Source organism: Aotus nancymaae, unplaced genomic scaffold (genome assembly GCF_030222135.1).
Source record: "Aotus nancymaae isolate 86718 unplaced genomic scaffold, 86718_ANA_hifiasm-v0.15.2.pri h1tg000006l, whole genome shotgun sequence".
Lineage (NCBI taxonomy): Eukaryota > Metazoa > Chordata > Mammalia > Primates > Aotidae > Aotus > Aotus nancymaae.
Window position 1 is genome coordinate 25,881,457 of NW_026988417.1, and position 14,186 is coordinate 25,895,642.

A 14,186-nucleotide genomic window follows, 5' to 3' on the forward strand; every position below is an offset into this window, starting at 1 on the left:
TTGCTCCTCTAGTTTTTTCAATTTTGATGATAGGGTGTCGATTTTAGAGCTTTTCTCTCTTCTCTGGTGGGCATTTATTGCTATAAATTTCCCTCTTGATACTGCTTTAAATGTGTCCCAGAGATTCTGGAAGTTGTGTCTTCATTCTGGTTGGTTTCAAAGAACATCTTTATTTCTGCCTTCATTTCATTGTTTATCCAGTCATCATTCAGAAGCAAGTTGTTCAGTTTCCAAGTGGTTGTGCGGATTTGAGTGTGTTTCTTGATCCTGAGTTCTAGTCTGATTGTGCTGTAGTCTGATAGACTGTTTGTTATGATTTCTGTTCTTTTGCATTTGCTGAGGAGTGATTTGCTTCCAATGATGTGGTCAATTTTAGAGTAAGTGCAATGCGGTGCTGAGAAAAATTTATATTCTGTGTATTTGGGGTGGAGCATTCTGTATATGTCTATTAGATCTGCTTGGTCCAGCTCTGCATTCAAGTCCTGGATATCCTTGTTAATTTTCTGTCTCATCAATCTGTCTAATATTGACAGTGAAGTATTGAAGTCTCCCACTATTATTTTGTGGGAGTCTAAATCTCGTTTTAGGTTGTTAAGAACTTGCTTTATGTATCTGGGTGCCCCTGTGTTGGGGGTATATATATTCAGGATAGTTACCTCTTCCTGTTGGATTGATCCTTTTACCATTATGTAATGTCCTTCTTTGTCTCTTTTGATCTTTGTTGGTTTGAAGTCCATTTTATCAGAGACTAGGATTGCAACCCCTGCTTTTTTTTTGTTCTCCATTTGCTTGGTAAATCTTCCATCCCTTTATTTTGAGTCTATATGCATCTTTGTATGTGAGATGGGTTTCTTGAATACAGCACCCCAGTGGGTTCTGACTTTTTATCCAGTTTGCCAGTCTCTGTCTTTTGATTGGGGCATTTAGGCCATTTACATTCAATGTTAATATTGTTATGTGTGAATTTGATCCTGCCATTTTGTTACTGGCTGGTTTTCTTTCTCATTAGTTGACTCATTTTCTTCATTGCATTTTTGGTCTTTGCCAACTGGTTTGCTTTTGCAGTGACTGGTACTTGTTCCTTTCCATGCTTAGTGTTTCTTTCAGGAGCTCTTGTAGGGCAGGTATGGTGGTGACAAAATCTCTCAATAATTGCTTGTCCATAAAGGATTTTATTTCTCCTTCACTTTTGAAGCTTAGTTTGTCTGGATATGAGATTCTAGGTTGAAAGTTCTTTTCTTTAAGGGTGTTGAATATTGGCCCCCACTCTCTTCTGGCTTGTAGAGTTTCTGCTGAGAGATCTGCCATGAGTCTGATTGGCTTCCCTCTGTAGGTGACCTGACCTTTCTCTCTGGCTGCCCTTAGCATTTTTTCCTTCATTTCAACCCTGGTGAATCTGACAATTATGTGCCTTGGGGTTGCTCTTCTTGAGAAATATCTTTGTCGAGTTCTCTGTATTTCTTGAATTTGAAATTTGGACTGCCTTGCTAGGCTTGGGAAGTTCTCCTGGATAATATCCTGGAGTGTGTTTTCCAGCTTGGATTCATTCTCCCGGTCATATTCAGGTACACCGATCAAGCGTAGGTTAGGTTTTATCACATAATCCCATATTTCTTGGAGGCTTTGTTCGTTTCTTTTTACTCTTTTTTCTTTTGTATTGCCTTCTCTTTTTATTTCATTGAGTTGATCTTCAATGTCTGATATCCTTTCTTCTGCTTGATCGATTCGGCTATTAAAACTTGTATTTGCTTCACGTAGTTCTCCTGCTGTGTTCTTCAACTCCATCAAGTCGTTTATGTTCTTCTCTAAGCTGGTTATTCTAGTTAGCATTTCATCTAACTTTTTTCAAGGTTTTTGGTTTCTTTGCATTGAGTTAGAACATGTTCCTTTAGCTCTGAAAAGTTTGTTATTATCCACCTCCTGAATCCTGTTTCCGTCAATTCTTTGCACTCCTTCTCGGTCAAGTTGTGATCCTGTGTTGTTGAGGAGTTGTGATCCCTTGAAGGAGAAGAGGTGTTCTGGTCTTTGGTGGTTTCACCTTTTTTGCGCTGGTTTTTTCCCATCTTTGTGGATTTACCTGTTTGTGGAGTCAGAGAGCTGCTTGATGAGGTCGTTTGTCTGCCTGTGGGGGCGCTACTGGGTTTCTAGAGACTCCTTCAGGTTACTAGGGAAGCTTCCTATGTCTTTTTTGTTTATGCTGGGAGATTAGGCCCGCCTCTTCCGCTGACCTGTAGGCACTGCTGGGTTGTCAAGAATGCTGTCCCGTTGCTATGTAGGCTTCCTGTGTTTTTTTGTTAAAACATGTAGCCCAATCCCACCCCTCTAGTGGTGGGTTGTGCCCTTCCTCCACTGGGCTGGATCATTCAGGGTTCATTATCAGACTGACACTGGCTATGCAACCCACTAGAGTCAGAGCTTCAGCCCTCTGGGGTTTGTGGGGGATGTTAGGGACCCGCCCAGCCTCACCAGGCAGTCTCCCCCTTTCAGCTTTCTCTCTCTCTGGTCATGGGGTAGGGGCTGCCTAGCTGCTCCCGCTTACAGCTCCCTCTCTCTCCAGCTGGGTGAGGGGGTGATAGCTCAGTCTGCAGACTCTTATTCAACTCTGCACTTGTAATTCCCGGCACTTGACTGGCAAAGATCCCCTGTTCTGTGTATTGCTGAGGCTTTGGGGGAAGCGCTATATCTGGACCGGAGCACCAGAGGAGCCTCCGACTCGCCGGTCAGATGCACTTTCTGGGTGAAGCAGCACCCCTCCCTGCCTCGGTCTGCCCTGAGTGGGCTTTGCTCACTCTTGGACCAGACCCATTGAAATGCACGTGGTACCTCAGTTGGAGCTAGGAGATCTCTGGGTATCTGCCTCTCTCTCGCTGGGTGTTGTGCGCTGGAGTTGTGTCTAGTCCACCATCTTGGATCCTCCCCCCAGGTAGTTATAATTATGTCAGTAGTTGTCAAATGACATCAATAAAACTCAGCAGCCATTTGTAATCAGATCTTTAAAGGAACTACTAAAAAGTAATATGACTATTTCCCCAAACCAATAATAAGTTTAAACAGAAATCTTGAAGCTCTTTTTATTAGAATTGGGAGTAAGGCAGTAATCGTTCACCAATATTATTTGTCATAGTTTTTGAGGTTCTAACTAAAGATGTGGAAATTTAGTTGGTTTATGTTTGGGGAAATAAGAGATACAGTTGTCATCTTTGCAGATGATTATGACTGTATTACCCAGAAAACCCAGTAGATTTTTTAAAAATTACAGAGGGATATAAAATAAATATACAAAAATCAATAGTTTTTCTCTATTATCAGTAGTGAATTAGAAATGTGATACTGAAAAAAATACCTCATTTGCAATAGTAGAAACATTAAAATACCTATAAGATAAATTTAGCAGGACAGGATCCATATGAAGAAAATTATAATACTTTATAAAGCACAATAATGTTTTTAACACTTACAAAGCATTTACCCTGTACCAGGTACTATTCTGAGCATATTATGTATATTAATTAATTTATTCCTCACATCAGCCTATGGAAAAGTTGCTGTTATTTTCATCATTTTACTGAGGCTCAGAAAAGCTTGTTAATTCACCGAGGGTCACACTTCATTTTACTGAGGCTCAGAAAAGCTTGTTAATTCACCGAGGGTCACACTTCTGAGATCTAAATCATAGTCTTGGGTGGAGAACCTTAATATCATTCATAAAAACAGAAAACTCTTAATATTATAAAATTTGTCAATTTTTCCTAAACAATTATTAGAGAATTATTTTTTATTTTTAACTGGATGAAATTATCTTAAGTTCTTATGGAGATTAAATGTTTAAGAATAGCCCAATAAATTATGAAAAATAATGAATGGTGAGTCCATGAATTAATCCAGGTCTAGCATTTTATTTCAATTGGAAATACATGCTTTATTTAATCAATGGTGCTGATAATTGACCATCCTTCTGAAAGAAAACAGACCTTTTGATAACTAGGTACACGAATAAATTCCAGGTGGATTGTAAATATTTAAAAAAATTTTAATTGATAATTTTAGAAATAAAATTAGGAAAATACTTTTATAAAAATGTGGTGGGGGATCCTTGCCTAAAGCAAGTAGGAAAACCCAAAGCCACATAATACTTTTAAAAATTGTCAGTATATGCTGGCGAGGATGTGGAGAAAAGGGAACCCTCCTTCACTGTTGGTAGGAATGTAAATTAGTAGAACCACTGTGGAGAAAAATTTGGAAGTTCTTCAAAATACTAAAAATAGAGCTACCATATGATCCAGCAATCCCACTCCTACATATATCCTAAAAGAAAGAAAATAAATATATTGAAGAGATAGCTGCACTCTCATGTTTATTGCAGCACTATTCACAATAGCCAAGATTTGAAAGTAACCCAAATGTTCATTGCATTCCTATATCAAAATATCTCATGTAACTCCTAAGTATATATATATATCTACTATATACCCACAAAAATTAAAAATAAAAATAGTCAGTGTATATATGCCATAAACCAAAATCAAGCAATACATTATTTTGAAGAAAAACTACTTGCAATACAATGATGTATAATCTTCCTTATAAACAATGAGTCTAACAAATTATTAAGAGAAAGATAATCTAATAGAAAAATAGGTATATGTTATGAAGGGCAAATCATTGACATGGACATTCAAATGGCTAATAAATATATGAAAGTTTCTTCAACTATATTATGAGGGGAAAGTACAAATTAATACAATAATGAGGTATTTCTCATTCATGAAAACGTTTAAAAGAGGTGAGTATATAGATAAAATGTGCTCTCATATTTCTGGTGGGAATTTAAATTAATTTTTTTTTTAGATTAGTCAGGCAATTTGTACCCCAGTTTAAGATATATATAGTCTTCAGCCTATAATTCTGCCTTTGCCAATTTATTCTGTAGCTATAAAAGCATAGTTCATAGGGATATTTATTACAATATTATTTGTAGAGACAAACAACCTGAGTATCCATCTTTAGGGATTTGATTCAACAAATTGTAACACATCTATACCACAACTTTAAAAATATTAAAATGTATGTAGCTATTAAAAAGAATGAGTTAAATGTGTATTGTTTAACAAAAAAGAAAACCATGGTATAGCTTTGGGTTGGAGAATCTGAATAAAGAGTATAGTATGATTCCATTTCATATTGAAAACAACACAAACTCCCAACTATGATTACATAGTCATGTAAGCATGGAGATGGGTATAAGCAAGAAAGAATACAAATTACAAATACCACAAATATAATACCAAATACAAATAATATTAGTTATTTTGGGAAGGTTGAATGGAAGGAAAAAGATGCCTAACTTTTTCTTTATTTTACTTTAGATTGTTTCACTTATTTTAATGGTCATATATTAGTTTGTAATTTTAAAGTTATTTTTGAAAAGAGGCAAACCCATAAACATAGCTTTTGCTTTCCTTTACTCCAACTGGCAGGAATTGATATGTGAATTAGGTGCAGTTTCTACTATTAAAGAGCCTGCATTCTATCCTGAGAGATGGATTCAGTAGATGCAATAGAAGATAAATAAAATAGTAAAATAATTTTGCTTTAGTTAAAAAATGAAAACATCAATGAGAACCAATTAAGGCTTTGTATTTAAAATCTAAATGACTAAAAATACCAGTAAATGCCCAGATCATTAGTAGGGAAAGATCACTTTGACTCAAGCCAAAGAAATATTATTAAACATCTTTCATGATTAAGAAATCATATTTCAGGAAACATAGAGACAGATTTTATCCTGGCAAGGCAGCTACATGCAATAAATATTCCTTCTTGTTCCAGGCGACCCTATCCCACAACTCTTCTTTGAGGTCAGGCAGAGTCATACAGATCCATGTATGCTAAATTGCCTTTGGGTTTGAGAGGAGGCTACGGCTAAAGTGCCTGAGAGGTGAAAGAAGAGATTTGGAGGAATACAGGGGTCAGCTAAAGCAATGAGATAATGTTTCCATCTCTCGTTAGCATAATTATTACCCAATTGATCTCTACCTTCATCCTTAATGTCCCAACCAGCTGTGAACCTGATGCTTAACTTGATTACTGTCTCTAGTCCCTCCCTCCTTCTTCGTTTCCTCACTTACTCTACTTTCCATTTTCCTCTCTTCTACTTCTTATTTTCTATTAAATTAAACATCCCAATCTCATCATTGTGCAGTTAATCAGATTTTATAATATTATGAGGCCATATTCTTGTTTTAAATTATTTATTTATTTTAGTGACTGGGTCTCATTCTGTCACCCAGGCTGGAGAGCAGTGGCTGAATCACAGCTCACTATAACCTTGAACCCCTGAGCTCAAGCATATGGGACCATATTCTAATATTAAAAGCTGACTTTTCTTTTATATGCTATATGATTGCTTTCTAGCTTTATGGCCTTGAATAGCAAGTTACTTTTCTATCTTGGCTTCGGTTTCTCAAGCATAAATGGGAATAATAATCACTGACCTATTTCTTCTTGTTGGTTTGGGATTAAATGAATTAACTCATATAACGTGGGTAAAATAGTACCTGGCACCTATAACTATTTAATTAATACTGTATTTGCTATTAAAGTTAAATTATAGTTAATTTAGCAAATATTGACTTAATACTCACCAGGTGTCAGATGTTATCCTAAGTGATGGGAATAGGTGTATTTATTGAACATTTACTATTAGTCATGCATGAGGGTTATAGTAGTGAATAAAATAGAGTTCTTGCCCTTCTTAGAGTTTAGAAAACTATTGATTATTATTTGAGTTTGAGGTTGACTTTATAAATGTGATTGAGCTTTAATTTTTTGTTTTACTTTTAAATTTAGGATGTCTTGTATTATGAGCAGCTTAAGACCAATGTGATACAACATGACCTATTGGTGGACAGTCTAATTTATAAAGTAAGTAAAAGTGAGCTTAGTTTTTTCCTTTTCATTAATATCATTAAAAATTGAGATTCTTCAATATGCAGAGCCTGCACTATGTATAATAATATATATTAACCTTGAAAAATAATTTTAAGTGATTAGATGTATACATATAAAGTTGGTTTTCAAAATTTGCAGCTTGCATTCTTTGTTATCTTCTTCCCTTTAAGAGAATAAACATTTCTCCTCTCTGTAAATTCAAGGTTTCTACACAAACAAAAAAGGAACTGAAAAGAAAATAAGAATATAATATTTTTATCATTATTCTTTAGGGCCTACTTTTTTATTCTCTTTATATTGAAATCATTTTAATTTTTTTTCTTTTTCTGAGCTAAGAGGACCAAAAATTACATTTTAATTTTCAATTTCTTTTAGTTTCTAGACATGTAGCTAAGTATATCTCAAGTTTTAAGGCAGAGATACATTGAGTTTTTGCCTCCAAGCATCTGATAATCAAGTTAAGAGCTGAGTTGTTGCTTTTGTCACTGAGCCAAACAGGGTCCATTTTCCAGTACACAATAGGAAGCCAAACACCAAAGCACTGGGTTTTTATAGCTAGAAAGGTTTGATCAGACTGGATCCTGCCATGGGGTGATGCCAGGGCTTGATCTGATTGAATTCTGGATACTGCCATATGGTGTCCACTTCGTAATTCAGACCCCAATCCTTAGTCCTATCACAGAGGTTCTACCGGTGGTTGCATGCTTGGTTCATCTGGGCATGCTCAGGTTACATGACCTTCAACTTGGGGGGTCCATGGCAACTGAAAAACAGCAGATTGGTCTGGTGTAGCTAACACTTTAAGTGTAACATAGGATACGAATAATTCTGAGTTAATATTAGGCAGCTTAATAGTCTTGGATTTTAAATTTAGATTTGAAATATAATGGAGAAAGGCATATTATTACAGGTCTCAGAAATGGGGAAAAAAATTACACATTGAGGACCTGAAAATTTGTCTGAATAGAACATGGTCAGGGGTAATTATAACTATTAATAACAAATGAATGCTTATTATGCCATATAGTATTCCAAACCCTTTACATGGATTATTATTTAATGCATACAACTACCTAAGGGTAGCAGATACTAACATTTAGGCTATGAATGATAAATGCATTGTTTTTCTGGGGAAAAACTTGTATTCTGCAAGACCATTCATTAAAAATAACACAGCTTATAGGCAAAACAGGGTTGCAGTAGACCCACTCAAATTTTTGCAACTTTATAATCAGAGTACTAACAAAAGCAAACATCGGTGGCTTGGGAGAAGAATCGGACAGCTCAGGCAGGCTGGTCTGGTAGGAGCTATTGAAAATACACACAAAAAATAAAATAAATGCTAAAATAATGCAAGTGGAAGTGGTGCTCTGGACCACTGGGGCTACTGTTAATTAAGGTGAGCATAAGAAGAACAGCAGTGGAGAAATGTGCCGGGCTGGGAATGTGCCTCTCTGGAGAGGGAGCCCCAGTGCCAATGTCCTTTTTTAATGTTCTTAAGATGCAGCTGCTGGGCATGGTGGCTGACACCTATAATTCCAGCACTTTGGGAGGCTGAGGCAGGTAGATCACGAGGTCAAGAGATCGAGACCATCCTGGTCAACATGGTGAAAACCTGTCTCTACTAAAAATACAAAAATTAGCTGGGCATGGTGGCACATGCCTGTAGTCCCAGCTACTTGGGAGGCTGAGGCAGGAGAATTGCTTGAACCCAGGAGGCAGAGGTTGCGGTGAGCCAAGATCGCGTTATTGCACTCCAGCCTGAGTAACAAGAGCGAAACCCCGTCTCAAAAAAAAAAAAAAAAAAGATGCAGGTATACAGCCTAATGCCTGTACAGCAGCAGCTGAGCTGAAGATGTTTTTCTTTCCTGCTGTTGATTATAATTCTCCTCCCTCTGCTCTGGCTCCTCTTGCTTAAGAAAAATTGCATCTGAGCCAACACAACTTCCATGTTAAACTAACATCATTCCCTTACCAGCAACATAGCAACATGTGTGTTTTAACAAAACAGAAAGTAGTTATTTTGCCATTTTACAAATGAGGGAATTGAGATAAAGAAAGAAGTTTGTTTAAATTCACGTATTAAGTGGTGAAGCCAAGATTTAGACCTAGCCAATCTGACTTCAGAACTGTATTCTTAACCACCAAACTCTACAGAAAGTGGAAAATGAGAGTTTAGAGGATACAGTCCTTTGATAGAAAGTCTTGAATCTCACAGAGGTTTTTCACTAGATTTGGATCACAGGTACTACTGTTGACTTGGAGGTCAAATTATTATGCTCAGTGGATTATTTTATTGAAAATGTAAGAGTCTTTTGGCCAGTAAAACTGTTAACCTCTTTTTTAATCAAATGAGAGGAAACTCACATGTGAAAAAGTACGGAGTGCTAGCATGAGAGTTCTCTTTGTCACCAAAATGAATTTCAGTTTGACTCAGTAAAGAAAATCTGTTATGGAGAAGATCCAAGATGGCTGATTAGGAGCAGCTCAGGATTGCAGCTGCCAGTGAAAGTGCAGATGGTGAGTGGATGCCGCATTTCCAGACGGATTTTTATTGCCCACAGACCAGGAGATTCCCAGGCGGAGGAGCCCCACAGGTGACCAGCATGGCTGTTTTGGCTGGCGCGGCTGTTTTGCCAGCACCCCGGCACAGTGGTTCCCCATACAAAATACTCTGGTCTGGGTGCCGTTTTAGCTGGCCAGAGGAGCTCCAGGAAGGCACAGTCGCCCATTCACCTGATTAAAAAGGGGGACTGAAACAGAGAGCCAGGCCAGAAGATTCCTGGGCAAAAAAGCGCCATGAATCTCAGCGTCACTGTTTCAGCTAGCACAGTGGGTTGCCGCACGGGAAATCACACAGATCCCGGTGCCTTTTCAACAGGCAACTGAAACACCTGGGAGAGAGTCAACCATTCAACTAAAAAAGAAAAGCAGCAGAGGGGATCCAAGATGGCTGGTTAGGAGGAACTCGGGATTGCAGCTCTGAGAGAAAGTGCAGAGGGTGAGTGGACGCCGCATATCCAGACGGATTTTTACTGTCCACAGACCAGGAGATTCACAGGTGGAAGAGCCCCACGGGTCGCCAGCGCCGCTGGTTTGACTGGCACGGCCACTTGACCTGCACCCTGGGCAGTGGCTCCCTGTGCAGAGTGAGTGAGACTGAGTCCCTTCTAAGCCAGCAAGGGGAGCTGAAACGGGGAGTCAAGCCAGGAGATTCCCGGGCAAAAATGCACCACGAATCTCAGAGCCGCTGCTTCAGCTGATGCAGCTGCTCACAGGGCAGCAGATTTTTATTGCCCACAGACCAGGAGATTCACAGGCAGAGGAGCCCCACCGGTAGCCAGCGCCACTGGTTTGACCGGCGCGGCCGCTCAGCCTGCGCCCTGGGGCAGCGGCTCCTTGTGCAGTGAGTGAGACTGAGTCCCCTCTAAGCCATCAAGGGGAGCTGAAACGGGGAGTCAAGCCAGGAGATTCCCAGGAAAAAACATGCCATGGGAAACACAACTGAATGGTCCAGCTCTGTGGAGGAGGGGCGTCCTCCATTACGGAAACACCCTGCAGTTCCCAGGGCAATTTGCAGTAACCAAGGCAACCCGCAACTACAGAGACTACGTCACTACAGAGGCGGGCCAACATAGCGGAAGCAGTTCTAACTACACCCATATAAACAGAACTGCAGGGAAGTTCACATGGAAGCTGAGCGGAGCCCACAACAGCTCAGCGAAGCCTCTGCAGGCTGAGTGTGACTAGGCTGCCACCTTGTGGGCAGGGAAAACGGCAGCAAGACAGTGGAAAATCATAAAGCCCTAAATCCCTGGGACAGAACACCTGGAGGGAAGAATAGGGGGTTTATGAGTTCTGCTGCTGCAGACTTAAAATTACCAAAATCAGAAAGCAACTACAAAGTCTATAGGTGGATAAATCCACAAAGATGGGAAGAAACCAGTGCAAAAAGGATGAAAACACAAGAAACCAGAACACCTCTCCTACAAGGGAGCACAACTCCTCACCAGCAAGGGTACAAGACTGGATGGAGAATGAGTGTGATGAAATGACAGAATCAGCTTTCAGAAAGTGGATAATAAGAAACTTCCCTGAGCTAAAAGAACATGTTCTAACCCAATGTAAAGAAACTAAGAACCTTGAAAAAAGACTTGATGAAATGCTAACGAGAATGGACAACTTAGAGAGATATGAGTGAATTGATGGAGCTGAAAAACACAACACGAGAACTTCACGAAGCATGCAGAAGTTTCAACAGCCGAATTGACCAAGCAAAAAAAAGGATATCAGAGGTCAAAGATCAACTGAATGAAATAAAACGAGAAGGCAAGATTAGAGAAACCAGGGTAAAAAGGAATGAACAAAATCAACAAGAAATATGGGACTATGTGAAAAGACCTAATCTACGTTTGATAGGTGTACCTGAATGTGACAAAGAGAATGCATCCAAGCTGGAAAATACTCTTCAGGATATTATCCAGGAAAACTTCCCAAGCCTAGTAAGGCAGGCCAATATTCAATTCCAAGAAATACAGAGAACACCACAAAGATATTCCTCTAGAAGAGCAACCCCAAGGCACATAATCCTCAGATTCATCAGGGTTGAAATGAAGGAGAAAATACTAAGGACAGCCAGAGAGATAGGTCGGGTTACCCACAAAGGGAAGCCCATCAGACTCACAGCAGATCTCTCAGCAGAAACCATACAGGCCACAAGAGAGTGGGGGCTGATATTCAACATCCTTAAAGAAAAGAACTTTCAACCGAGAATTTCATATCCAGCCAAACTAAGCTTCATAAGTGAAGGAAAAATAAAATCCTTTGTGAACAAGCAAGTACTCAGAGATTTCATCACCACCAGACCAGCTTTGCAAGAGCTCCTGAAGGAGGCACTACACATAGAAAAGAACAACCAGTACCAGCCACTCCAAAAACACACAAAATGGTAAAGAGCATAAACACAATGAAGGATCTGCATCAACCAATTGGCAAAACAGTCAGCTGGCATCAAAATGACAGGATCAAATTCACATATAACAATATTAACCCTAAATGTAAATGGACTAAATGCCCCAATCAAAAGACACAGACTGGCAAATTGGATAAAAAGTCAAAACACATCAGTGTGCTGTATCCAGGAAACCCACCTCACATGCAAGGATACACAAAGGCTCAAAATAAAGGGATGGAGGAAGATTTACCAAGAAAATGGACAGCAAATAAAAGCAGGAGTTGCAGTTCTCATCTCTGATAAAATAGACTTTAAAGCAACAAAGATCAAAAGAGACAAAGAAGGACATTACATAATGGTAAAAGGATCAATGCAACAAGAAGAACTAACGATCCTAAATATATATGCACCTAATACAGGAGCATCCAGATACATAAGGCAAGTTCTTAAAGACTTACAAAGAGGCCTAGACTCCCACACAATAATAGTGGGAGACTTCAACACCCCATTGTCAATATTAGACAGATCAACCAGACAGAAAATTAACAAGGATATCCAGGACTTGAACTCAGACCTGGAACAAGCAAACCTAATAGACATTTACAGAACTCTCCACCCCAAATCCACAGAATATACATTCTTCTCAGCACCACATCACAGCTACTCTAAAATTGACCACATAATTGGAAGTAAATCACTCCTCAGCAAATGCAAAAGAACGGAAACCATAACAAACAGTCTCTCAGACCACAGTGCAATCAAGTTAGAACTCAGAATTCAGAAACCAACCCAGAACCGCACAGCATCATGGAAAGTGAACAACTTTCTCCTGAATGTTGACTGGATAAACAATGAAATGAAGGCAAAAATAAAGATGTTCTTCGAAACCAATGAGAACGAGGACACCACATACCAGAATCTCTGGGACACATTTAAAGCAGTCTCTAGAGGAAAATATATAGCAATAAGTGCCCACATGAGAAGAAAGGAGAGATCTAAAATTGACACCATATCATCAAAGTTGAAAGAGCTAGAGGAGCAAGATCAAAAAAACTCAAAACCTAGCAGAAGACAAGAAATAACTAAGATCGAAGCAGAATTGAAGGATATAGAGACACGAAAACCCTACAAAAAATCAATAAATCCAGGAGCTGGTTTTTTGAAAAGATCAACAAAATAGACAGACAACTAGCCAGATTAATAGAAAAGGGAGAATAACCAAATAGATGCAATAAATAATGATAAAGGGGATATCACCACAGATTCCACAGAAATTCAAACCATCATCAGAGATTTTTACAAACAACTCTGCACATAAACTAGAAAACCTGGAAGAAAGGGATAAATTCGTGGACAGTTGCCTCCTGCCAAGCCTAAACCAGGAAGAAGTCGAAACCCTGAATAGACCAATAACAAGGTCTGAAGTCGAAGCAGCAATTAAGAGCCTACCACCCAAAAAAAGCCCAGGTCCAAATGAGTTCACAGCCGAATTTTACCAGACATACAAAGAGGAACTGGTACCATTCCTACTGAAACTATTCCAAAGGATCCAAAAAGAGGGAATCCTTCCCAAATCATTTTATGAGACCAACATCATCCTGATACCAAAACCCGGCAGAGACTCAACAAGAAAAGAAAACTACAGGCCAATATCCATGATGAACATAGATGCAAAAATATTCAATAAAATACTGGCAAGCCAATGCCAGAGCACATCAAAAAGCTTATCCACCATGATCAAGTAGGATTCATCCCAGGGATGCAAGGCTGATTCAATATACGCAAGTCTATAAATGTAATTCACCACATAAACAGAACTAAAGACAAAAACCACATGATTATCTCAATAGATGCAGAGAAGGCCTTCGACAAAATTCAACAGCCCTTTATGCTAAAAACTCTCAATAAACTAGGTATTGATGGAACGTATCTCAAAATAATAAAAGCTATTTACGACAAACCGACAGCCAATATCATACTGAATGGGCAAAAACTGGAAGCATTCCCTTTGAAATCTGGCACTAGACAAGGATGCCCTCTCTCAACACTCCTATTCAATATAGTACTGGAAGTTCTAGCCAGAGCAATCAGGCAAGAAAAAGAAATAAAGGGTATTCAATTAGGAAAGCAGGAAGTCAAATTGTCTCTATTTGCAGATGACATGATTGTATATCTAGAAGACCCCATCATCTCAGCCCAAAATCTCCTGAAACTGATAAGCAACTTCAGCAAAGTCTCAGGATACAAAATCAAAGTGCAGAAATCACAAGCATTCCTATAC

General features: G+C 38.9%; 1 protein-coding gene across 4 annotated transcripts in view; it reads left to right on the top strand.

The window, feature by feature from the left end:
• TBC1D19 (TBC1 domain family member 19) overlaps nt 1-14,186 on the top strand; it is a 185,444-nt gene that overhangs the window by 92,391 nt on the left and 78,867 nt on the right. For all 4 annotated transcript variants that reach the window (XR_001110602.2, XM_012472433.3, XM_012472432.2 and 1 more), the window contains exon 12: nt 6,850-6,924. Coding sequence is in view for 3 of the 4 variants with exons in the window: in XM_012472433.3 (XP_012327856.1) it covers nt 6,850-6,924 (75 nt within the window). In the remaining variant the exon portion in view is untranslated. The remainder of the gene's footprint in view (nt 1-6,849; nt 6,925-14,186) is intronic.